The sequence below is a fragment of the Oryctolagus cuniculus genome, chromosome 1 (assembly GCF_964237555.1).
Source record: "Oryctolagus cuniculus chromosome 1, mOryCun1.1, whole genome shotgun sequence".
Taxonomy (NCBI): domain Eukaryota; kingdom Metazoa; phylum Chordata; class Mammalia; order Lagomorpha; family Leporidae; genus Oryctolagus; species Oryctolagus cuniculus.
Window position 1 is genome coordinate 146556861 of NC_091432.1, and position 27078 is coordinate 146583938.

The window sequence follows — 27078 nt, forward strand, 5'->3', positions numbered from 1 at the left end:
TTATCCAAGTAATATTTGTGGAGTCCTTGGGAGTTTCTAAATATAGAAATCTATGTGTAAGATCATGTCATCTACAAACACTGACAGACTTCTTTTCCAACTTGAATGCCCTTTTATTTCTCTTTCTTATCTAATTGCCTTGGCTAGGATTTCTAGAACAGTGGTGCATAAAAGTGATGAAAATAGGTACATTTGGCTTGTTCTGGTCTTAGAGTAAGCCTTCAGCTTTTCCCCATTGACTACAATGGTAACTAAAGGCTCCTTACACGTGTTCTTTGTTACACTGAGGCATGTTCCTTCTGTACCTATTCAGTGTTCTTATCATGAAAGATAATTTTACCAAATGCCTTTTCTGCATCTGTTGAGGTAAAATGATTTTATTTAAATAGACAACTTTTATTTAATAAATATAAATTTCAAAAGTACAACTTTTGGATTACAGCAGTTCTTCACCCCAACCACCCTCAGTCTGTGGATGTGGTGTATCCTGTTTACTGAGTTGCATATGTTGAACCATCCTTACATTGTGGGATGAATCCCTTGATCATGTTGAATAATCTTTTAAAGGTGTTATTAGATTTGGTTTGCTAGTATTTTGTTGGGGATTTTTGCATCTGTGTTCATCAAGGATATTGGCCTATAGCTTTCTTCTTTTGTCCTTGTCTCTTTTTGTATCAAGGTAATGCTGACCTCAAAAATGTATTTGGGGTGCTAGAGTTGTGGCACAGTAGGTTGAGCCTCTGCCTACAATGCGAGCATCCCATGTAAGCTCTGGTTTGAGTCCCAGCTGCTTCACTTCTGATCCAGCTCCCTGATAATACACTTGGGAAAGCAGCGGAAGGTGTCTCAAGTGCTTGGGCCCCTGCTACCCACGTGGGAGACCTAATTGGAGTTTTAAGCCCCTGGCTTTGACCTGGCTCATCTCCAATTATTTGGGGAGTGAATCAGTGCAGTGAAGATACCTTGCTTTCACTTTCACTCACGCATTCTCTCTCTCTCTCAACCCCTCTCTCCCCAACTCTACCCTATTCTGCCACCCTCTTTCTATAACTGTGTCTTTCAAATAAATAAGTAAATCTTTTTAAAAATGTGTATAGAAGAATCTTCTTCTTTTTTTACTGCTTTAGATTGAAAAGCCATTTTATCTGATGTAAGTATGGCTACTCCTGCTTTTCTTTTGGGTCCGTTTGCATGGAATATCTTTTTTTTTTTTCTTTTAAAGATTTATTTATTTACTTGAGAGGCGTAGTTACAAATAGACAGAGGGAGAGACAGAGAGAGAGATCTTCCATCTGCTGGTTCACTCCCCAAAGGGCCACAACGGCCAGAGCTGAGCTGATCGCAAGCCAGGAGCTTCTTCTGGGTCTCCTCTGTGGGTGCAGGGGCCCCAGCACTTGGACCATCTTCTTACTGTTTCCTAGACCATCAGCAGGGGGCTGGATCGGAATTAGGAGTAGTCAGGACTCGAACTAGTACCCATATGGGATGCTTAGCCCACTGTATCACGGCACAAACCCCGGAATATCTTTTTCTATCCTTTCGTTTTCGATCTATGCCTGCCCTTAGATATGAAATGAGCTTCTTGCAAGCAGCGTATAGCTGGGTTATTTTCTTGTTTTTGTTTTAATTAGAGAGTCAGAGAGAGCTCCCATCTGCTGGTTTGCTCCCCAAATGCTCACAACAGGCTGGGCCAGGCTGAAGCTATGAGCCAAAAACTCAGTACGGGTCTCCAGCTGGCGTGGCAGAAACCCAGCTACTTGCTGTCACTGCTGCCTTCCAGAGTGTGGAAGCTATAATCAGGGGTGGAGTCAAAACCCAAACCCAGACAGGGGATGCTGGATGAGGATGAGATATGGGAGGCGGGCATCATAAGCACCATCTTCTATCATCACACCAAATATTCACCACGATCTCTTTTAAAATTACTTTCCATTTCTTTGAGAAGTCTCTGAGAGTATTAAATCAGTGTTCTCTTAAATTCATTGAGTGTCCTTAAAATAACTCTTTTAAATTCTTGATTGAATATTTGACCTTGTCTGATCCAAAGTGATGGGTTTCTGGTACCTTATTTTGTTCATTGGGCAAGGTCATTTCCCTGAGAGTTCTTGATGCTTGTCTCTGTATGTCATCACTTGTGCAATGAAAGATTATTTTTTTCCATTCTTTGTAATCTGGCTTTGTTTCTCACTGTTTTTCCAAAAATTCTAAGTGGTTCACTTATCTGACGCTGCAGATAATAAGGTGGCACCCTAAGCGGACACTTGCCACAGGTCTGCCGCCCGTGTGCTATCACTGCCTCAATGGTACCTTGAACTCAGATTTGTCCCAGACCCACAGTTGGTGTGCTGCTCAAAATGAACCAGGAAGTTGTCCAAAAAGAGGCCTCAGATGCCCACTGCTATGGCCATCGATGCCACAGTACTAGGTCATACCTAGAGACTGTAGCCACCCAGACCAGGGCAGCACTGGGGTTGGACCAAAGCCCACACTTCTGTGGTCTGCTGCTGTGAGATGGACTTGCAGCCTGAGGCCACTGCAACTAGCCACAAGTGATACTGTCTGGGGTGTAAGTCCGAGCAGCTGGGGCCACAGGACTCCACCCAACACCAGGGCAGATCCAAAAGCTCGTCTACTGGCACTGGCCTGAAAATGGGGAATATTAGGATCTGCACGGTGTTGGCTTTTACCAGCTGGTAGCTGGCACTAAGTCCCAAAGCCCAGTCCCGTAGCTCGCTGCTGTCTGCCCATGGATGAGGGAAGCCTGATGAAGGCAGCCTCCTGACTGACTAAGCTGGGACACACCGGGGTCTCCCAGGCCCTGTGTCGTCTTGGGGAGGCATACCAGTCCCCTGTGAGGTGGGTGGTGGTGCCCACTGAAAGGTGTTCATCCTTCTGGGGCACAGGTCTTCACCTTAAGCCACAGCAAGTTTAGAATTGTTAGTATCTGCCCAGTGTGGGTTTTACTGGTCCCACACGGAGTCCAAGTTTAGAGCCCCTTGGTTCTTTGCTGTCTTCCCAAGGTTGGGAAGCATCTTAAAGGTGGCCTTTAGGTGGTCACACCTGGGTTTCACCAGCCCTGTAGAGTGTTTCGGGTCCTCACCAGGAGCACTGACGCTGGCAGTGATAAACACCTAAAGGAGTCTGTCGTACCACAGTGCAGGTCTTGGGTGCTGGGGCAGTCCTAGAGGCTACCTCTGCTAGCACTGGCCTGGGGTTAGAGGCCATTAGACTTTGTCAGGCACTGGGTCCCACAGCTGCACAGTGGCTCTGAGACTAAGGCAAGGTCCATACTGCCCTTTGCTGCTCTGCTGTCCTGCAACTGCAGCCTTGCTCCACTGTCTGCTGAATGTTAGGAGAGGGGTGATGGAGGCAGTCCTTTGGCCACTAGGCTGAGGAGGGCCCAAAGTCTGCCTGTAGTATGGGCCTCAATATGGGGGTCGTGGAGCCCTGTTGAGCCCTGTTTTGGTCACGGCAGGCCTGGTGCTGAACTTCAAATCTAAGGTCTAAATTCAATTCAAACTCACTCCCCCAAGCGGGAGTTGAGGCATCTCCCACAATGGTGTTTGGAGCTGGGGGAGGCATGACACGGGCAACACTTGCTTTCTTGAGTATGTCTTACTGTTAACACTAAAACCAAACATTGCAATCTCATGTGGCTTCCCTGGCTCTTTTGAAGGTGACTTGGTACATGAATAGACATTCAAATTGGAGTCTGGAGTCTGTGAGGAGATAATCACCCAAGCATCTTACTTAACCACCTTTTTTTTTTTTTTTTAAAGATTGATTTATTTGTTTGAAAGGCAAAATTACAGAGAAACAGAGGCAGGGAGGGAGGGAGGGAGGGGTAGAGAGAGAGAGAGAGTGAGTCTTTCCATCCACTGGTTCACTTCCCAGGTGGCCACAACAGCCAGAGCTATGCCAATCCGAAGCCAGGAGCCAGGAGTTTCCTCCGGGTCTCCCACATGGGTGCAGGGGCCCCAAGACTTAGGCCATCTTCCTCTGCTTTCCCAGGGCACAGCAGAGAGCTGGATAAGAAGTAGAGCAGGTGGCAGCAGCTTTACGCACTATGCCACAGTGCTGGCTACTTAGCCACCATCTTGCCAGAACTTCAAAACCAGAGATTTCCATTGCCATTGGGATCTGGGGTTTTTGTTTTTGTTTTTGTTTGTTTTTTCGTGTTTTGGAATTCTTTGCATTTAAGAAACTTAATGAATTTATTTCTCTCTTAATAGCTCTGTCCAAATATTTCATTAACTATCCATTCCTAGGAAGAAGAAAAGGAATTCCTCTACAATGAGAGCACAATCAAAGAAAGCCCCAACATCACAGACCGGTGGATCCTGTCCTTCATGCAGTCCCTCGTGGGCTTCTTTGAGACTGAAATGGCAGGTGAGTCAGTTGAGCTGTCCTCAGGAGTAAGGACTAGTCATTCTCTTTATCGCTGGCCCTTTTGGTATTTAATAGTTGTTCTTCATACACTTAGAATTTTGAGAGAGTCAGCACAATAGCTAAGTATAGTTTTGTTAAGGCTCCCTGGTGTAGAATCTAGTTTCTAGAATTTCTCACTTGGACCTATGGTTCTGTCGGGCTCCAGCCTTGGGAAAGCCTACCTAATCTGCTTTCCCAACCTTGGCCTAAAACCATAAACTCACGTTGGTAAGTAATAGGAATAGGAAGAAATGTCTCTTTCATTATTGCTTTTCTGAATTTTGTAATTTTTCTGGAATGGATAGGAGCTGTTTATTTAACAGTAAAATATACCTAAAATAATGAAAAATGCTTTAGTAACACCTAATACTTACTGAGTATCTTATTATCTGCCAACTGCTTTATATAAATATTGTCTATTAGACACTGGTAAAGCAGGCAGGCAGAGGCCCCAAGTCACGGTGAGAGCAGGAAGAGATGCTGGGTGAGGTTAACCTGCCCCCCCGACCCTGTTGGCAAGGAACATAGCTGGCATTTGGCTCAGCCCATGGCACTCCTAGAGTAATCAGTCACCACATTTGGCACAACATGTTTGTTAATTAACTTCTGTGAAAGGACACATCCACCCAATTGAACATGCGTAAGGATCATGTCATCAAGTAGTTTGTCAGATTAACTGGAATGAAGACAGTCAGGAGTGGATGAGGCTGACTCCTGTCCAGGGAAGGACAGCACTGGGAGCTCACCACACTCTCCCTGACATGCTCACAACTGTGCTTCCAGTGGGTGGGATTTGATAGGGGCGCTGCCTGAGGCCCCTGCCTGCCATCTTTTAGCACCGGTTCTGCCAGAGCCTCGTCTGCCTGGGAACTAGAAATCAGTAGTCTCATGGGGAGAGGTGGGAGAGGCTGAACGTTTGAATAGAGACAGCCTTCAGACCTAGACTGCCGGGTTCAGATGCCTGCACTGCCAGCCTGTCAGTGCCAGCAGTGACAGCACCGCGGAGTGACTGTGGCGACCTTGTGGCGTGTGCAGTTACTGTTGCAGCCTCCGCAGCAGCTGTGGCACCCCGTGTATATCATGCTTGTCATACTGGGGTTCATGTGCTCTCTAAGAGTTAAAACTTCAGCACAGGAAATTGGAGCTTCCTTGGTGCAAAGTCGAGGGAACCCTAGAAGGAAGTGAGATCGGCAACTTCTCTTCACAGAGTAGGCTTTGGTCACTGAAATCGTCTGTGTAGGAGTATGTGAACCACAGCAGAAAGCAATCCTGCCCTTTGCACTTTCTCACCTTGTAAGCTTATACCAGGAGCCTCATTAACACTCACTGAACTCCTCATTAATACAAATTGGGTGTTATTTTTGGTCTTATTCTTTTTGTTGTGTGTGTTTGTTCAAGAGTATCAGGTAAGGGGTTGCGCCATGGCACACTAGGTTAGTCCTCCGCCTGCGGCTCCGGCATCCCATGTGGGCACCAGTTCTAGTCCCGGTTGCTCCTCTTCCAGTCTAGCTCTCTGTCGTGGCCTGGAAAAGCAATAGAAGATGGCCCAAGTCCTTGGGCTCCTACACCCGCATGGGAGACCAGGAGAAGCACCTGGCTCCTGGCTTTGAATCAGCTTAGCTCCCTATTGTGACAACCACAACATCTCTTCAGGCATTGCCAATGACCCCTACGGGCCAAATTGCTCCTGCTTGAGAACCGCTGGCTTATGCCATGTCCCTTACCATCTAGTTTGAACTATCTGTCTTTTAGCTGAGGAACCGGGCTTTTGTTAGACAACTCCATGTACACTGCACGTTCCAGAGCTTCTTTCGACTTCGAGCCACATGTACTGGGTTTAGGTTTTCCCACTGGCCAGTGGGAGTTCATATGTGTCTCCTTGGGTGGCTTTGGGTGGCTTTTTTTTTTTTTTTTTTTTGGACAGGCAGAGTGGACAGTGAGAGAGAGAGAGAGACAGAGAAAGGCCTTCCTTTTGCCATTGGTTCACCCTCCAATGGCCGCCATGGCCAGCGCATCGCACTGATCCAAAGCCAGGAACCAGGTGCTTCTCCTGGTCTCCCATGCAGGTGCAGGGCCCAAGCACTTGGGCCATCCTCCACTGCACTCCTGGGCTACAGAAGAGAGCTGGCCTGGAAGGGGAGCAACTGGGACTAGAACCCTGTGTGGTGGCGCCGGCTGCTAGGGTGGTTTTGTATGCACCTGAAACACCTTTTAGCCAAATGACACATCCTCAATAAGTGAGCTGTTTGTGTGTGCTTCTGTCTGGTTTTCCATGCCCCCTCAGTGAATGAATGGAAGCCCTCATAGGAAAGGGGCTGCTTGTGTCTGGCCCTCCCCCTCCTGGAGCCTGGCACAGACTTGCTGACTGACTGATTGTCTTCCTTTTAGCCTATAGGCTTTATACCGTGGTACCTCGCCTGGTCAAGTTTGTGGATATTCTGACCAATTGGTATGTCAGGATGAACCGCAGAAGATTAAAGGTAAGTGTAGTGTAGATAGCTCGTTGGAGAGGCAAAGTGTATCTGAAGTTTGAGAGCTGGAGGAAAATGGCAACAGTCAGATGCTCTCGGGTTTTGAAGCTTTTTCTTTTCCATTTACATTTAGTTTTTATCATTTGATAGATGGGGACTTAAAGTTCTAACTCATTTTGTGTATTTTCACAACACAATTTTGGACATGTCAAATTAGGAGGAAAGCATCTTAAAATTAAAAATAAGTTTGTGCAAATATTCTGCAGATATTGTCAAGTATGGCTGTAATCTTGAGTGAGAATTTGCTTGCTTCTCTCACTAGGGAGCCAGTTATTTATTAAGTGTTGACTGTGGGCCAGAACCTTAGTAGCTGGTGGTTTAGACTGAGGGGAACATGGGCTATGGTGTCAGGATCTGTGCCATGTATGTAAATGACTAGGGCAATACAGAGGTGATAGGTCTCCTCTCTGCAGTCCAGTTGAAGGCTCCATAACCCATTGGTCCTGTCTTTAAATGTGCTAATAAAAGCCCATAGACACACCAAAGTTGTGTTTTTATTAAAATGCATTACATATATATGAATACTTAGTGTATACACTCATATATGTATGTCTAAAAGGACATGTACTAAAATGTTCACAATATTTTGTCACAATTGTCTTTCCTACAGTGATTTAGAATAAATAATTTTTAAAATACAGAGTATATGTGAATACTTTTTTTTTTTAAGATTTATTTATTTACTTGAAAGTTATGAAGCCAGCCCTGTGGTGTATTGGGGAAAGCCACTGCCTGCAGCGTTGGCATCTCATATGGGCACCAATTCCTGTTCCCTGCTAATGTGCCTGGGAAAGCAGCAGAAAATGGACCAAGTCCTTGGGCCCCTGCACCCACATGGGAGACCCAGAAGAAGCTCCTGGCTCATGACTCCTGAGCTGGTCGGCTCCGGCCATTGTGGCCATTTGGGGAGTAAACCAGAAGATGGAAGATCTCTCTCTTTGCCTCCTCTCCTGTCTCAACACTTAATAAATAACTGGCTCCCTAGTGAGAAAAGCAAGCAAGTTCTCACTCAAGATTACAGCCACACTTGACAATATTTGTGGAATATTTGCACAAATTTACTTTTAATTTTAAGAGGTTTTCTCAATTTAATGTGGGCCCTGACGCTTTCCTCCCAATTTGACATGTCCAAAATTGTGTTGTGAAAAATATACAAAATGACTTAGAACTCTCTTCTAACTCTGCCTTTCAAATAAATAAATAATAAATCATTATTTAAAAAAGAAAGAAGGTCATAGTTAGAGAGAAGGAGAGACAGAGAGAGATCTTCCATCTGCTGAATCATTCCCCAGATGGCTACAACAGCTAGGGCTGGACTAGGCCAAAGCCAGGAGACTGGCGCTTCTTCTAGGTCTCCCTCATGGGTAGCAGGGGCCATATTCTGCTGTTGGGCACTTGGGCCATATTCTACTGTTCTTTGCAGATCAGTCGCAGGGAGCTGGGTCAGAAGTGGAGCAGCCAAAAACACAAACAGGTCCCCATATGGGATGCCAACATTACAGGTGGCAGCTTTACTTGCTATGCCATAACACTGGCCTCATGAATACTTTTATAAAAAACAAGAGAGATGGGTTTTTGGTACAGTAATTAAGCTTGGGATACCCCTATCCCATATTAGAGTGGCTGCATTCAAGTCCCAGCTCTGCTCCCAATTCCAGCTTCTAGCCATTGTGCACACTGGGAGGCGGCAGTAGATGTTGAGTCAAGTTTGGGTCCCTGCCACTCACACAGGAGACCCAGATTGATTTCCTAGCTCCTGGCCTCAGTCTAACCCAGCCCTGGCTGTTACAGACATTTGGGGAGTGAACCAAATAAGTATTTTTATTTTAAAGATAATAAATCTTACCTAAAGATACTTTAAAATTTTCTTCTAGCAACTGTTTCTGTTGGGTATGAATCCACCATTGTACCCTGAAACTTTAGGCCCACAGTCAGTCTTCAGCTCCCAGGTCCACAGCCATTCCCTTTCTACTCCATCTTGAGAGAGACTGTCAGGGGGGTACAGACACATATCCCAGCCTGGTTCCCTTGCTGCTCTGCTGGACCCCTGCAGGGGCACCAACTCAGGTGGTTGTGGCCATTCCTCCTCTGTATGCTCTCTGGGGTTGTCTCTTTTTGATAAACTTACTTGTTTTTATGATAAACACTTATTTTTATTATTTGTGTTTCTTTTATCTTCACTAGGGTGAAAATGGGATGGAGGATTGTGTTATGGCCCTAGAGACTTTGTTTAGTGTCCTGTTTTCTCTGTGCAGACTGATGGTGAGAGTCCTCCTAAATCCCTGTGTCTGTGGGCATCCTCTGCTTACTTGGGTTCTGTGTAGAAGTATTAAAGCTCTCTGGTGCCTCCTCAGAGATCATATTACCTCATAATGCAAATAAGCCCTAAGAAGTACTAGATTCCTTCTCCTAGTTACTGGCGGTATAGGTTAGGGTCCTTAAATCTAGATAAGGATCTACACTTCATGGTGAGAATACTTTGTCTTAATGTGAGTTGCCATAATTGTCTGAATTATGTTCCCAACTTATATCTAACTGAACGAACATGATCCAGACTTTTTAACTTGACGCCGAGAGGAAAATGTACGTGTAATAGTTTGAAATATGCTCCTACCAGTTCAAGTGTTAATTGTATACAAGTGAAAAGACTCCAGCTTTAATTCCTTATATCGTATTCTGATACTTCAGTATAATGCTAAATACCTTCTGTTTATTCTTTAACATTCACCAAAAAGGAATCTGCCTCAGACAAAGTCCAGGGCATGGTGCCTTCCTGGCGTGACTCATTCCCCTTCGTCCCATGAAGCAGGTGGTGTTTTCTCCAGTTTATAAATGAGGTTTCTGAGGTGTGGGACATACTAGCTTGGTCAGAGGGCCCTGATTTTGTTACTGGTCTCCAAAAGTCCAGAGATGCTCTTGGACCTCTGGCTGTGGGTTTGCTGCTATGCTTCATAGATATTGTCGCTCCCCCTCTTCATGGAGGAACGACACAAAACCCTGCCTAGGCTTCATATCCGAGTCACGGCACCATTATGTCGCTCCCCCTCTTCGTGGAGGAACGACACAGGACCCTGCGTTGTTCTTTCGTCTGCTCGGCCCTCCCCGGGTTTGCTGCTGGTTCTTCCTGGGTTGGCTACCGACCCTTCCACCTCCGTGGAAGGGCGGTTCCCCCTGCCACATTCCCCACTTCCGCGGGGGAGCGGCACACCGCCGGCCAGCTCTCTCGGGGGCTGCACAGGTGTTCCCCTTAGATGTTCCTGGTGCATGCCGTCTCTCTCCTCCTTTATAGTCCTCCTCCGCCAATCCTAACTCGGCTGCCCACACGCCGAGTACGCTGCTCTCCTCCAATCAGGAGCAGGTCCCACAGTTTATTGGTTGAACTGGAGGCAGCTGTGTAGAAGCTGTTTCCCTTCTCAGTGCCATATTGTGGGAAAGCAGATGCATAGAATAAGTCTTAATTCCAGTAACTTAGTCTAGTCCGAGTTGCTCCCCACAGATATAAAGTTATTTCTCTGTAATAGGGTATGTGTGCCTGTTTCTGTACCATTCTCTGAAATGTTGAATTGCTGTTCTTCAGCATGAGGTTAGTTGATGGCTACTTATGTATCACATGATGTCCTCTGTCCTCATACAGGCCCCCTATACACCGTTTCTCACCGAATTGATGTACCAGAATCTAAAGATGCTGATTGATCCAGTTTCTGTCCAGGATAAGGACACACTCAGCATCCACTACCTCATGCTGCCTCGTGTTCGGTAGGAATCAAGTGCAGATAAGCTTTACCTGGGCTATGGAAAGTGAGTTGCCAGAGCAGTGAGGACCCCAGCTCCCAGGGAAGGAAGGTGGAAAGCGGGCCTTTCCCTGCTGTACCACCCCCCCCCACACACACACACAGCCTGTTTTCCCACCTGAAGTGATAAGAGGCTGCTTGGGCTACAGGAGGATGCTCAGTGTGGAGCCCTCTGTATAACTGGCAGGTGGGTTATGGGCATGCCCCTTGGAGACACTTCAGAAAGCTCGCTATGTGCCCTGACCAAGGATACCTATCCATACTGTCCTTTCTCTAGTTTACTTCCTTCCTCACTTAAGCATGCCTATAGTTTTGGATTCTTTCTCTTTAAATCTAATCTGTCTCAGGCCGGCGCCGCGGCTCACTAGGCTAATCCTCCGCCTAGCGGCGCCGGCACACCGGGTTCTAGTCCCGGTCGGGGCGCCGGATTCTGTCCCGGTTGCCCCTCTTCCAGGCCAGCCCTCTGCTGTGACCAGGGAGTGCAGTGGAGGATGGCCCAGGTGGTTGGGCCCTGCACCCCATGGGAGACCAGGAAAAGCACCTGGCTCCTGGCTCCTGCCATCGGATCAGCGCGGTGCGCCGGCCGCAGCGCGCCGGCCGCGGCGGCCATTGGAGGGTGAACCAACGGCAAAGGAAGACCTTTCTCTCTGTCTCTCTCTCTCTCACTGTCCACTCTGCCTGTCAAAAAAATAAAAAAAAAAAAAAAATAATAATAATAATAATAATAATAATAAAAAAAAAAATAAAAAAAATAAAAAAAAATAAATCTAATCTGTCTCATACTCCTGCCTTTACCAGAGAGGAATTGATTGACAAGAAAACCGAGAATGCAGTGTCCAGAATGCAGTCTGTGATTGAACTTGGGCGAGTGATCCGAGATCGCAAAACCATCCCAATAAAGGTTTGAAATTTTATTTGGATTTTACATGATGCAAACCCAAGTAATTGTGTCTTGGGAATGCTTTCTTAATATAGAGAGCTTCCAACAGCAACAACTCTTTTTCCCTACAAGAGTGGAAATGACTCCATAGTAGTTCAGGCTGATTGGTCTGGAGCTTGATAATCCAATAAACACTGAATGTTCTGTATTTTCTACACTTTAGAGGACTGGTTGCTTAGTGAGTTTCCCCATTTTTTTTTCTCCTAGTATCCTTTGAAAGAAATTGTGGTCATCCATCAAGATCCAGAAGCTCTCAAAGATATTAAGTCTTTGGAGAAGTACATCATTGAGGTAAAGTAGATGATTTGGCTGTTGTGGGCTGATACAGTCTTTGAGAAGATTATTTTGATGAATAGCCCTGAACAAAGTACTTTTTAAATGTATAATATATCAGTACATACATCACAAATTTAACTATCCATAAAATTTCATACTTTTCCTTAGAGTCATGAATTTATGCAGTATAATGATAATGCTTTAAAAACTATGTCAAATTAATGAATTTATTTATCTTTGATTTATTACCCTGATCACCTCTCTTCCCCAGAGTATTTTTTGATGATTAACAAAACTTTGTCCCTTCAAATTATGCAAGTAACAAGTGGCTTTATTGTTTATAAACAGTTGGAGCACTAGCATAGAATGTGCTTAGTGTAAGGTGAGCACAAGGATGTTCCTAAGATTTCACACACCTTTATGTACATACATATCCTCACATGTCATGCTGTCTGGGTTTATTTATACAGACTTAGGTTGTGTACATAGTCTTTGTTTTGCTTTTTTTACTATAGTAAACCCTTATTTTTTAAAATTGTGTATTTATTTATTATTAGAGTGATCTTCCATCTACTATTTCATTTCCAAAATTCCCGCAACAGCTGGAGTTGGGCCAGGCTGAGGTCACAGTCCTGAAACTCAGTCTGAGTCTCCCACATGGGTAGCAGGCACCCAAGTACTTGAGCCATCACATGTTACCTCCCAGGCTGTATATTGGCAGGATGCCGGAATCTGACACAGAGCCAGTACTCAAACCTAGATACTCCAGTGGGGGATGTGGGTTACCCAAGCCATGACTTAACCACTGTCCCAAACCCCCACCCCATGTAGTGTGTCTTTTTAAGTGCTGTGTAAGTGTTCACTTTTTGAATGCTTCATAATTTTTTTATTTTTTTTTTTTATTTTTTGACAGGCAGAGTGGACAGTGAGAGAGAGACAGAGAGAAAGGTCTTCCTTTACCATTGGTTCACCCTCCAATGGCTGCTGCGGCCGGCGCACCGCGCTGATCTGATGGCAGGAGCCAGGTGCTTCTCCTGGTCTCCCATGGGGTGCAGGGCCCAAGCACCTGGGCCATCCTCCACTGCACTCCCGGGCCACAGCAGAGAGCTGGCCTGAAAGAGGGGCAACCGGGAAAGAATCCAGCGCCCCGACCGGGACTAGAACCCGGTGTGCCGGCGCCTCTAGGTGGAGGATTAGCCTAGTGAGCCGCAGCGCCGGCCTGCTTCATAATTTTTTAATGACTCTTCTGTTGTCAGAAATTTAGGTCTCTGACTACATACAAAAGATGTGTGTATCTTTGTGCATATATCAGTGTATGGATGTTGGATAGATACAAACAATGGAGTTTTGGCGTCAGAAGTTTAAATAACGATGTAAATTGTCCTCTCAGAAAGCATTTTTTCATAGTGGACATTTGGCGTGGTCGTTGGGAAGCTTGTAAAGACACGAAATCCCATATGAAGTGCATGAATTTAAGCCCTGATTCCAGCTCCAGTTCTAGCTTCTTGCCAGCACAGACACTGGGAGTCAGCAGTTGATAGCCAAGTGATTGAGTCCCAGCCCTGGCTCTGGACCCAACCCTGGAGCAATCCAGGCATTTGGGGAGTGAACCAAAGGATGAGAGTTCTGTGTGTCTCTTCCTCTTGAATAAATTTTAACTTATTTAAATTTTACAAAAAGCTTCATTCCATAATGTTTTAAACATAAATGTACTTTTAATTTCATTTTTATTCTTTTCACAGGTAATATTTAAATATATTATTGAAGAAAATGTTTCTGTATTTGTTTTTAATTGCTTGACAAGCATATACTCATAAACTATAATTTTAAAATAAAATATTTTGATCACTTAAAATAGCAAACCTAAACATTCTCCATCTCATTTTTATATCTCCTGTTATACTGTCACCATTTGCTGCTGCATTAGTAATCCTTAACTGATACAGTGGAGGCATGAAGTATTATGATTAACTTGATCTTTTGATTACTTGGTAGTTGACTGTGTGGTTCTGAAATTGCCTGTGCAAAAAGTTACCATGTTTACATTTCTAATTCTCTTTTTATTTTTTTAAGATTTATGTATTTGAGAAGCAGAGTTACAGAGAGAGGGAAAAAGAGAAGGGGGGGGGGTGGTCTTGCATCTGCTGGTTTACTCCCTAAGTGGCTACATCAGCCAAAGCTGGGCTGATCCGAAGCCAGGAACCAGGAGCTTCTTCCAGGTTTCCCATGTGGTTGCAGAGGTCCAAGGACTTGGACCATCTTCCACTGCTTTCCCAGGTCATCAGCAGGGAGTTGGATCAGAAGTGGAGCAGATGGGATTTGAACCAGCTCTCATATGGGATGCTGGCCCTGCAGGCAGAGGTTTAACGTACTATGCCATAGCGCCAGCCCCTACATTTCTAATTCTTCTTTTTTTTAAAGATTTATTTATTTATTTGAAAGTCAGAATTACACACAGAGAGAGAGAGATCTTTCATCCAATGGTTCATTCCCCAGTTGGCCGCAATGGCCAGAGCTGCACCTATCTGAAGCCAGGAGCTTGGAGCTTCCTCCGGGTCTCCTATGTGGGTACAGGGGCCCAAGCACTTGGGCCATCTTCTGCTTTCCCAGGCCACAGCAGAGAGCTGGATCAGAAGTGGAGCAGCCAGGACTAGAACTGGCGCCCATATGGGATGCCAGCACCTCAAGCCAAGGCATTAACCCACTGCGCCACAGCGCTGGCCTCACATTTCTAATTCTTAAGTCCTCTTTCAGATTCTCGGCTGTCTTGACGGATCTTGACAAAAAGCATTCTTTCATGCCAGTGGTTTTGTGTATTTATAGAGTTGTACTACCATCACTATGATTTTAGAATATTTTCATCACCAACCCCCAGCCAATACCCATAGCATTCATACATTGATCATTCCGTGGCAACCAAAATCTCATTTTTGTCTCTAGATATTTGCCTTCCCTGGACATTTCATGTAAGTGTAATCATACATTTTGTGATCTTTTGTGTCTGATTTATTTCACAATGTTTTAAAGTTTTCACAGTTCATTCATGCTGTACATATGCTTCATAACACGTATAGACCACATTTTATATATCCATTCACAGTTGGTGGACATCTGAGTTCTTTCTACTCTTTGTTACAAATAGTGCTGTGTCACAGGTAGTGCTGCAGTGGATACTTGTGTGCATGTTTTTGTGTATCACAGGGTTTCATTTCTTGCATTTTTGTTTTGTGTTCAAACAATAGGAATTGAATGTTCGAAAAGTCACACTGTCTACAGATAAAAACAAGTATGGCATTCGGCTAAGGGCAGAACCAGATCACATGGTCTTGGGGAAGCGCCTAAAGGGAGCCTTTAAAACCGTGATGACATCCATCAAGCAGCTGAGCGATGAGGAGCTCCAGCAGTTCCAGAAGAGCGGTGGGTGTCTGCTGGGACCAGGCCGTGTTCCTGTCCTCAGGCCCAGTGATGTTCGACAGGTGGACTCCTGTCTGTGATCCTATCCCTAAAGAGAAGTTCCTTTTCATGTTAATAAAAATGCCTATTATAAATAAGTATGGTAATGTAGGAAAATGAAAATGACCTTAACCCATGACCTATCTTTGTAACATAGGTGAGTGTTTGGTCTCTGCTGTTCAGGGTGCAGCCTCGCAGGTGCTGGTGCACTGTTGTAATTCAGGTGTATTTCCCTCCAGGTGCATATTTGAGAATAGTGGAAAAGTCACAGCCTTACAGAATGAACATCACATTATAACTTTAAATTTCTTTTTTTTAACTTTTATATTTCTTGGGGTTTTTTTTTTGCATTTTCACTTTATATTATATCTGATACGTTTATACTTAGAAATGCAGTTGGAAAACCTACATAATTTTCCTTCATGCACATACTTGATAATAATGTTTTTAACTAGTCTTTTAAATTAAGTTCTAAAAATGCTGTTGTGGTTTAGGAAGTCTGTTGAAAGGAAGCAGAAACCCCTGGGGTTTCATGACCAGGGAATGACCTGTCCAGATGTTGCTTGTGGCAAGGATAGCTTTTGGAGGTGTCAGAACCAAGACTGGGAAAAACTCAGATGAAAAAATTACAATATTTTTAGAGGAAAGGGAATTGGTACTGAGATTTGAAGCTACTTGCTAATGGGAAACAGGTCAAGACTTCTCACAATTTTTCTAAAGTTTCCAGAACCTATACTTTCATCTTTTATTTGGACAAGACTGGATTTGTTTATTTGGAAAAATTTTTTTAAAGCCCAATATAGAGTTGACAGCGTTTGTCCTTATACTGATGGTACTGACAGAATTTACAGAAAGAATGATGGGTTTCTTAAGTACTGTGAAGGAAAATACAGGGTAAAATGGCAACATGTAATGAGGGGGCCTAACCAAACCATCAGATAAGGAAAGAGGCCTTCGCTCCCTCTTCTACCCCTGCGGGAAGCATTTCAGTGAGTTTGCAGCCCTCCTGAGCTTAGAATCATACTTGGCCTAAGTGTGGCTCTTCACATCCATAGGCTCTACTGGGGCTCAAGATGTTTATTAACCGGGATTCTTCGGATGCTGAAAATTATACATTAGAAGGTCATATGAACAGAGAGATATAAGGACTTGGGAATCAGATGTGTGGTTATAGAAACTGGAGGAGATGTACCTAAGATTTCCTAGGTGTTTAGATAGAATTAATAAAACATAAAAAGTTAACAGCTAAAACTTAAGTCATTACTAATTCAACTCAAAATGTTAAATCAACAAAATATTATTTAATCAACTTTCAGGTCACAAATTAGACCTAATTAAACTAGATAACTGAAACATCAAGATGCCTGAAATAAGCCTTATTTGAAACTGAAAGCCTGTATTTTCTGAATGAACTGTTATGTGCTGATGGAATGGTTTTCAGAACACAAGGACCTTGGGTGAAAATGACACCCTGGTGCTCAAAGTCCTATTGGGTTATTACAGCTGACCACACAGGCTTCCTTGAAGATGGGGAATTGCCATCAGCAAGCATTCACATGTTCCTCTGCCTGCTCTGGACAGACATGGCCCTCAGTCTCATGCTGTCCACCCCATTTCACCTGTACCATACCCTTCTTGGCAGAGGGTAGGACCCTGCATCATATAGGCAGCAGTGGTGGACCTGAGTCTGACTTCAGTCTGTAGACTGTTTTCTTCATTCCTTCATGCTTCTCTGTTTAGGTAGGGACTTTTTCCTATTGGCCCATCACTTAACTTTGGAATGACTTTAGATCTGAGGGTTTATGTGGATCAGGAGACACTGGTGGTGACTGAACTGTTTTTAAGGCAGCGTAATACAGGCTAAAGATAAAGTGTGTCACATCCTTGGCTGCAATGGTGATAGTAGTCATGAGAAAATAATCTCTTGAAACCTCTGCAGCTCTGTTATGAAATTTTCCCCGAAAGAGGGCACAGCATTCTGCTAGGGGGTGGCTTGCAGAGGAGGGAGCTGATGGAATAACCGGAGCTGTTTCTCTAATAGGCACCATTGTTGTGGAAGGCCATGAGTTGCATGAGGAAGACATCCGCCTCATGTATACCTTTGATCAGGCCACAGGTGGGACTGCACAGTTTGAAGCACACTCGGATGCTCAGGTATTTTTCTGTCCCCTGGAATATTTTTTACCAAGAGATGGGAACATATGAGGAGAGAATGTTTACCACTGTGTACAGCTTGTCTCATTTTAGATTGGCATTATTAAACTGTGGTTTCATAGGCCCTTAACATATTTGTGTAATGAATACATAATACATAACTACGTAATGCTCATTATGTACTTATGATATGTACTAACAAGTAAATACTAATAAATAATTAAATGAATATTTTGTGATTTCTACTTGTGAGTAATTGTCCTAGAAGTTAGGTTACAGGACATAAACCCTTCAAAGAACAAATCATGCTCACAGGAAAGTAAACTGAATCTTGGAAATCTGCCTGGTAAGTTCTTGGGTGGAAATAGCACAGAGAAGGGCCCTTTCCAAAAACTGGAGTTAAGGATAGTGTGGTGAGGGAGCAAAAGTTTTTGAAGAGATTGTGCAGGCTTTTTTTTTTTTATTCAAGATCAGTACTTTTTGTCATGATAGGAAGGAGTATCTCTAGTGTGGACTTCTATTTATTTATTTTAAAGATTTTATTTATTTATTTGAGAGGTAGAGTTACAGACAGTGAGAGGAAGAGACAGAGAGAAAGGTCTTTCATCCATTGGTTCACTCCCCAAATGGCTGCAGCGGCGGGAGTTTTGCACTAGAACTGGCGTCCATATGGGATGCTGGTGCCACAGGCGGAGGATTAACCTACTGCCCCATGGCGCCAGCCCCATTTTATTTACTTGAAAGGCAGAGTTACAGAGAGAAAGAGCTCTTTCATCCATTGGTTCACTCCCCCAATGGCTGCAATGTCTGAGGTTGGGCCAGGCCAGACCAGGAACCAGGAACTTCTTCAGGGGCCCAAGGATTTGGACCATCCTCTGCTGCTTTCCCAGGTGTATTAGCAGGGAGCTAGATCAGAAGTGGCCCAGCTGGCCAGCACTGTGGCTCACTAGGCTAATCCTCCGCCTGCAGCACCTCGGGTCTAGTCCCAGTTGGGGCGCCGGATTCTGTCCCGGTTGCTCCTCTTCCAGTCCGGCTCTCCGCTGTGGCCCGGGAAGGCAGTGAAGGATGGCCCAAGTGCTTGGGCCCTGCAAGCGCATGGGAGACCAGGAGGAAGCACCTGGCTCCTGGCTTCAGATTGGCATGGTGCACCAGCTACAGCATGCCAGGCATAGCGGCCATTTGGGGGGCTGAACCAACGGAAGGAAGACCTTTCTCTCTGTTTCTCTCTCTCACTGTCCAACTCTGCCTGTCCAAAAAAAAAAAGTGGCACAACAGAGACTCAAACCGGTGCCCATATGGAAAACCAGCACTACAGGCTGTGGCTTAACCCTCTGTGGCACAGTGCTGACACCCTCTTCAAGCCTTTATGCATGACCTGATTTACATAAATATAGAGCTCCCTGGGAGTAGACAGTAGCTGGGAGTCTAAGGGGAAGTAGCTAGGAAGGAAGGCAGGAAGAGGTGGATAAGCAGTGAAAGTGACATTCTCGCCTATTACAGCACACCATGCTTTCAGAAGGGTTGATTGTGATGCTTATGAATCTCTTGAAACAGCTTACATGTTCAGTTTGTGGTGGTGGCCCTGCCATGACTAGAACTTTGAGCTTATCATCCATATCAGGTTGTACCTCCTTTATGAAGCAAGGCAATTTTGTTAACTTCTGATTGAGCTTTCTCAATTGTAAATGGGGTGATGTCTGATTTACAAGGATTTTATAGAGTTTATTTCACTCTGTATAATGTGCTGTGTAGTAGAAGCGATGGTATTGTTAATACATCAGAATCAACAACCTTCAGAATAGATGAAATAGAAAAGGAAATAGGAATTGCAAAAGATGGAGCTTATCTAAGTCACATAAAAGTATTGTGGTCTGTCTAGAATGTGTGTCATGACTCGTACTTAAAAATGAAAGAATCAAAGTGTCTGGTTTAGAAAACCTGAAATTAGCTGCTTTGAGAACTGTAATCTGCTGGTTCTAATAGGAAAAGATGTGCTGCTCCAGAGGCTTCATGACTGAATGTTGATCTTACTCATGAGAAGAATTGATATTACTTATTTAGATGAGCAGATGGCAGACTAGCCATTACAAGGAAGTATCTAAGTAATAAAGAAGCCAGATGAATTGTGTTTGCTTTGCTCACTTGTATGAATAAATAGTTCTGTATTATAGACTTCTCAGCATTTAGTTTTAAATACTGTTTTGCTGATTTTCAAAGGATGTTTTCCCTCATTTGATTGTCATGGTATGCATTATTTGTTCCTGCTGCAGGCTTTGGTTCTCTTAGACATCAGCCCTGATCAGTCAATGGTAGATGAGGGAATGGCCCGGGAAGTCATCAATCGTATCCAGAAACTTCGCAAAAAGGTCAGTCTGTCAGCTCAAGAATGAGCTACTATTTTGGATTTTTGTTTGGGTTGTAGAAGACAGAAGAGGCACCTAATGGACCTCTTTGTGATCAGGTGATAATGATTCACTAATCTGCAGTCCATTCAGATTGCACTCTGCAGAGGAGACAGGCCCCTTCCCCTCCCGGCTTATTTACTCCCAAGCCAGGTCTGGCTCTTTTTCATTCTCTGACCAGAACTTTTATCCAAAGTTGGCCCTTTCCACCCTTCTTTAGTTCTCTTGGGCATCCACAAAGTCGTATTCTAGACAGATAGTGCCTCTGATTGGAGCAGAAGGTGACCAGAAATGACTGTGTCCCTGAGGAAGGGCAGAGGTGCAGTCCGTGTAGAAGGACCCCTAGCTCAGAAGAGATTTCCTCACTAGGGAGCTGGGGAAACCATGCAGAGGCCCCTTGTCTGGAGAGCAGGAGGGCCTCAAAGCCCCCATCACATGGTATTTGTGAACCCTGTCTCAGTTCAGCCTTCTGTGAGCTGGTTCTCAGTTACTCCTTTGTTTCCGTACTCATGAGGTGCTGGCTGGGCTATGTGCTAAGACAAAACACAAATGAGGTACTGTAGTACAGTTAATCATATGCATCACCTGAGGAGGGCAGGCAGCCTTTGTTTCACAGTTTGATTAACAGCATGTGCTGCTCTTTTTCAATTTTCTGCATGTTCTTTCAGTGCAATCTGGTTCCCACAGATGAAATAACAGTTTATTATAAAGCAACATCTGAAGGAAGGTATTTGAATAATGTTATTGAAAGCCACACAGAGTTTATATTTGCCACCATAAAGGCTCCCTTGAAACCATATCCAGTTTCTACATCGGAAAAAATTCTTATTCAAGAAAAAACACAGGTGAGTTCCGTTGAACTATTAGAAGAATTCAGATTAGGTTTTACTTTTAGTGTATATAATCGTATCTTGATATTCTGTCCCTAGATAGATTGGTGTAAAAAGTTTTACTCTGAACAATAATATGTAGGGTCAGAAAAAGGAAGTCCAAAGAGATGGCGGGGAAAAAAGGCAGAATGATTTCATAACAGTTTTTCTTGGGGAAGATGGGAAGATGGCCATACCTATACATGAGATTTGCCAGGAAGTAATGGCCATGTGGACTGTATTCTTTAAAACTGAAAAATCAGTGTTTGGGATTCTGGTAATTATCATGAAAAATAAGCAGGAGGGGCTGGTACTGTGGTGAAGTGGGTTAACACCCTGGCCTGAGGCGTTGGCATCCCATATGGGCACCAGTTCTAGTCCCGGCTGCTCCACTTCCGATCCAGCTCTCTGCTGTGTCCTGGGAAAGCAGTAGAAGATGGCCCAAGTCCTCGGGCCTCTGTACCCGTGTGGGAGACCCGGAAGAAGCATATGGCTCCTGGCTTGGGATAGGTGCAGCTCCGGCCATTGCGGCCAATTAGGGAGTGAACCATTAGATGGAAGACCTTTCTCTCTGCCTCTCCTCTCTGTGTAACTCTTTCAAATGAATAAATAAATCTTTAATAAAAAAGAAAAGAAAAATAAGCAGGAATTGGCTTGAAAGCATTTAACATTTTTGGCAGAAGGTTGTACATTAAGCTACAATAGCATCTCCTGATGCTATATCTAAGGATTTTAGATGTAACTGTGAAAGTCTGATACTGAGACATGGAAGATACTGGCCCATAATCCAGAAACAGGTCCTTTGTAATATATCTCAAACATTTACTCAATAATTTTCTCCTTATCGTTCCTACTTTTTAAATTCAGACAGACAAGACAGGGCTCACACTGGCTTTTCAGTGGGGGTGAGTTGCAGTTTAGTTTTATCTGCTATTTTGGATATAATTGAATTGTTTTCCTTGTTTAAAAATGAGTATATGTTGCTTATATGATCAGGAAAAAGGTTACTGGGGATATCAATTGCAGTTCTCAACTCTTGATTAAGATTAAATATGCTACAATCCACAACTTCTGTTCTTACAGAACAGTAGTAGTAGTCACTGTGTTACATGATGATGTGGCATGCTGCAGTTACTCATGCGATTTCATGTGCTCAGTTAAAGGGATCTGAGCTGGAAATTACACTCACCAAAGGATCATCCCTGTCTGGCCCTGCTTGTGCATATGTCAATCTTAGCATTTGCGCAAATGGCAATGAGCAAGGTAAGAGTAAAAGAATTTCATGGTTTATATGGCCTTTTAAATTAAACTTGTGGATATCTTTAATAAAGGCTGTTATCAGGTAATTGATAAAATCAGATAATTTCTTTTGAATTATCATCAAAATTCACAGAAATAAGTGATTGGGTCCACACTTGAGAAAATGAAGCAGACATATTTTTCTCTCTTCCTGTGACTAAGTGTATCTAACAGAAATCTACAGAAAGGTCATGGAAAAAGCATATTGTGAAATAACTATATGTGGATTTCAATTTTTTTTGCACCAAAATTAACCTGTCGTCTAACTTGTTATAACATTTATGATTAGGGGCCGGGATTAAGCCACCACCTGCAGTGCTGGCATCTCATATCAGAGTGCTGGTTCCAACCCAGCTTCCCACTAATGTATCTAGAAAAGCAGCAGATGATGGGCCAAGTGCTTGGGTCCCTGCCACCCATGTGGAAGACTTGAATGGGGTTCCTGGCTTCTGCCTGGCCCAGCCCTGGCTGTTGGCAGCCGTGTGGGGAATAAAATAGCAGATAGAGCATCATCTGTTGCTCTCTCTCCCCCTCCTCCTGCCCCTGCCTCTCTCCCTCTCCCTCTCTCTCTCCCTGTCTCTCCCCCGTCCCCTGTCCTGCTTCCCTCTCCCTGTCCTTCCCCCTTCCTCTCACTCTTTCAAAAATAAATAAATAAAATAAATCTAAAAAAAAGAAAAAGAATGAACAGCCCCTATCAGAGCAATATGAATTCAACCTAAAACTGAAAAAAAAACATCAAATTGATGTTGAAATTTGAATAGATAAGTGGTGAAATCATTGATGCTTTATGCAAAATTTGTGGGTCAGTACCTCAAAAATTCAGCAGTTTACAATCAGACAACTCATTTTAAGAAGGCATGAGGGGCAGGTGTTATGGTGCAGTGGGATAAGCCACTGCTTGTGATCAGGTGGCAGTTCAAGTTCTGACTACTCTGTTTTTCATCAGCTTCCTACTAATGCATTCTGGGAGGCAGCACGTGATGGCTCCAGTGCTTGGACTCATGCAACCCATATGGGAGACCCAAATGGAGTTCTGGGCTTTTGGCTTCAGCCTGGCGTTAGTAACCCTGGCAGGCATTTGGGGAGTAAACCAGTGTGTAGAAGATTTTTCTCTCTGTTACTCTGCCTTTCAAGTAGATGAAAATAAAAATTAAAAAGGAAGAAAAAGGCTGAGAGTGTTAATGAAGCAACAATAAATCATCTACATCAGTTGGCACAGAAAAAAATTAATATTAATCCTGTTTGTGTCATAATTGAAAAGGACCAGCAATTAGCAGCAGAGACCATGACCAATTCCACAGATGTCTAATTTGTTCAGCTTACACAGTTCCGAAAAATTACGGTAGAGAGAACTTTTTGCTTGATGGATCCCAATATAATATGGGTTGTACCCAGAATTAGCTGTAAACAAATGCAGGGCTTTCAGTGGAAATTTTCAACAAGTGCCTTCAAGATCCTGAAACATGTCTTTGAAGAATCCTTTTAATTTTATTTGAAAGTAGAGAAAGGGAGAGGCAGAGAGCTCCCATCTGTTGGTTCACTCCCACAGTACCTGCAATAGCCAGGGTCCAAAGCCAGGAGCCAGGAACTCAGTCTGGGGTCTCCCATAAAGGTGGCAGACATCCAAGTACTTGAAGCTTCACCTGCTTCCTCCCAGAGTACATACTAGCAGGAACGTGGAGTTAGGAGCAGACTGTACTTGAATCTAGGTACTCCAGTTTAGATGTGGGAATCCTAACCAGTGCCTTAGCTGCTGCATCAGCTGTCTACCCCCTAAATAGAGCTCTTGTACAATTTAATTTTGGCAATACCATCTGGAGATAGAAAAAAATATCACACACACACACATATGTATATATGACAGACATATGCAAACGTATACATATAGACAGGAGCAGATGTCATGGCTTTCATTCTAAAACTAGCCACGTACCAGAAACTATAATATGAAATTTAATAGTTTATAAAAGAATAACTGAGTCAAATGTTTGCAATAGATGAAACAATTAAGAATAGATGAAACAATAGATGAAACAAATTAACGTTACCTTATCACATGGCCAAAGCTGTCTGCTAGTATTTGCAGAAAAGACTTCAGGTTTTTCATTTAGGCAGAGTTTTAACACTTGACACTGAAAGGATTGTCCATGAAATGAAAAATTGCTAAGTTGAACATCATCAAAATTTAAGTTTTCATGATCCTGTGAAAAGGATAACAAAAAAGCTATAGATTGGGAGGATTTTACAAATAATGTATCCAACAAAGAACTTACAAAGATCTTTCAAAACTCAATAGCAAAACAACAGTCCAATTGGAAAATGGGAAAAGATACAAACAAAAATTTATCAGAGAATAAATATAGATGACAGAAATGCATGTGAAAATAACATAATTAGCACTTAAGGAAATGCAAACTACAGTGAAATGTTACTACACACCTATCAGAATGATGAAAATAAAAAGTAGTGGCAACTAAAATTCAATTGACAAAAACTGATGAAAAGTCATTTTATTGTGTTTCTTCTGTATTAATGAGTCTGATCATAGAGTTTGGAAACAGACTTTGTTGATAATAGAATGTATTATATCTTTGCCTGTAGCATTTCTAAAATTAAGAAACAAAACTAGATTCCTAAACATATTTTGCTCATAGCACCAATGGTTTTAGATGGAGATTGTGAACTTGAATAAATACTGTACTATCAGCTATCTTTTGATTATCATTTGCATAGTAAATACCTTTTCCATCTATTTATCATCAAAACAAAAGTGTAGTGACAGTTCCAAATGTGAGTGAAGATGCAGAGCACTAGATCTCTTATTACTGGTAGGAATGTACAGTGTTACAGCCATTCTGGAAAGAGTTTGGCAGTGCCTTTAAAAGCTAAATATGAGCCAGCGCCGCGGCTCACTAGGCTAATCCTCCGCCTTGTGGCGCCGGCACACCGGGTTCTAGTCCCGGTCGGGGCACCGGATTCTGTCCCGGTTGCCCCTCTTCCAGGCCAGCTCTCTGCTGTGGCCAGGGAGTACAGTGGAGGATGGCCCAAGTGCTTGGGCCCTGCACCCCATGGGAGACCAGGAGAAGCACCTGGCTCCTGTCTTCGGATCAGTGTGGTGTGCTAGCCGCAGCGCGCCAGCTGCAGCGGCCATTGGAGGGTGAACCAACGGCAAAGGAAGACCTTTCTCTCTGTATCTCTCTCTCACTGTCCACTCTGCCTGTCAAAGAAAAAAAAAAAAAAAAAAGCTAAACATGTACCTTCCTCTTTTTTTAAGATTTATTTATTTCCTGGGTCCAGTGCTGCAGCATAGTAGGTTAAGCCTCCGCCTGTAGCACGGGCACCAGTTCAAGTCCTGGCTGCTCCACTTCCAATCCAGCTCCCTGATAATGGCCAGGGAAAACAGTGGAAGAGGCTCAAGTGTGGTCCCTGGCACCTGTGTGGAACACCTGGAAGAAGCTCCTGACTCCTGGCTTTGGGTCAGTCCAGCTCCTGCTGTTGTGGCCATTTGGGGAATGAACCAGCAGATAGAAGACCTCTCTATGTCTCTTCCTCTCTCTGTAATTCTGACTTTCAAATAAATAAATAAATCATTTTTTAAAAGATTTATTGATTTGAGAGGTAGAGTTGCAGACAGAAAGAGGCAGAGAGAGAGAAGAGAGACAGATCTTCCGTCTGCTGGTTCACTCCCTAAATGGCTATAATGGCCAGGGCTGGACGAGGCCAAAACCAGGTGACAGGGGGCTTCATCCAGATCTCCCATGTGAACTCGGGCACCCAAGATTGTCCTGCTTTCCCAGGCACATTGGCAGGGAACTGGATTGAAAGTAGACTTGAAGTAGCACCCATATGGGATGCTAGCACTGCAGATGACAGCTGAACCCACTGTGCAACAGCGCTGTCCCCATGCCTACCTTAATTATTCAGCAGCTGCACTCTGCACTCCTAGGTTTTTACCCCAGAAAACTGAAAGTTCATGTTCACCAGGAAAAAAAAAAAAAAAAAAACCTCTACATGAGTGTGTATAGTAACTATTCATAATAACCAAAAACTGGAGCCAATGAAGATATTCTTCAGGAGTAAATGGTTAAACAAACTGGTGCTTCCATATCCTCGAACACAACTCAGCCATAGAAGGGAACAACTACTAATTAATAATGCAACTTATTTGAATCTTTATATTGATGCTAACTGGAAAAATGTTCCATATATGATTACCTTCATGTTGCATTCTTAAAATGATAAAATTTTCAAAATGAAAACTGTTAAAACCAGGGATTAAGGAGGGAATGGAGCTGGAAGAGAATTGGGGTAGCTGTTATAAAGCAACATGAAGATGCTTGTGGCTGAACTGGTCTGATCTTAATGATGGTGATGGATACATGAGTTTACACAGATAATAAAATTGCATAGAACTAAACACACATACCTCTCAGTGATCAAACATGAAACTGGAGAAATTATGATCAATGGATTGCATCAATTTCAGTATCCTGGTTGTGGTTTTGTACTACAGTTTTTGTGTTTTAAGATTTATTTAGTTATTTGTTTGAAAGAACTACAGATAGGGAGAGACAGAGATCTTCCATTCACTTGTTCACTCCTCAGATGGCCCCAGTGGCCAAGACTGAGCCAGACGGAATGAAACCAGGAGCCAGGAGCTCCATCTGGGTCTCCTGCATGAGTGGAGGGGCCTAAACACTTAGGTCATCTTCCCTCTGCTTTTCCCAGGCCATTAGCAGGGAGTTGGATTGGAAATGGAGCAATAGAGCAGCCAGGACTCAAACCGGTGCCCATATGGAATATTGGAATCATAGGCAGCGGCTTTACCAGCTATGCTGGCCCTTGTACTATAGTTTTATGAGATGTTACCACTGGGGGAAACTGAGTAAAGGGTCCATGGTATCACTGTTTCCTGTAATTGTATGTGACTATAGT

General features: G+C 43.6%; 1 protein-coding gene across 2 annotated transcripts in view; it reads left to right on the forward strand.

The window, feature by feature from the left end:
- The window catches only part of IARS1 (isoleucyl-tRNA synthetase 1), a 90014-nt gene that overhangs the window by 49031 nt on the left and 13905 nt on the right, over positions 1 to 27078 (forward strand). For both annotated transcript variants that reach the window (XM_051859118.2, XM_070050126.1), the window contains exons 20-30: positions 4269 to 4389; positions 6817 to 6908; positions 9144 to 9221; positions 10594 to 10715; positions 11549 to 11651; positions 11898 to 11981; positions 15209 to 15383; positions 17461 to 17573; positions 19844 to 19939; positions 20644 to 20820; positions 22002 to 22107. In XM_051859118.2, coding sequence (XP_051715078.1) covers positions 4269 to 4389; positions 6817 to 6908; positions 9144 to 9221; positions 10594 to 10715; positions 11549 to 11651; positions 11898 to 11981; positions 15209 to 15383; positions 17461 to 17573; positions 19844 to 19939; positions 20644 to 20820; positions 22002 to 22107 — 1267 coding nt within the window. The remainder of the gene's footprint in view (positions 1 to 4268; positions 4390 to 6816; positions 6909 to 9143; positions 9222 to 10593; positions 10716 to 11548; positions 11652 to 11897; positions 11982 to 15208; positions 15384 to 17460; positions 17574 to 19843; positions 19940 to 20643; positions 20821 to 22001; positions 22108 to 27078) is intronic.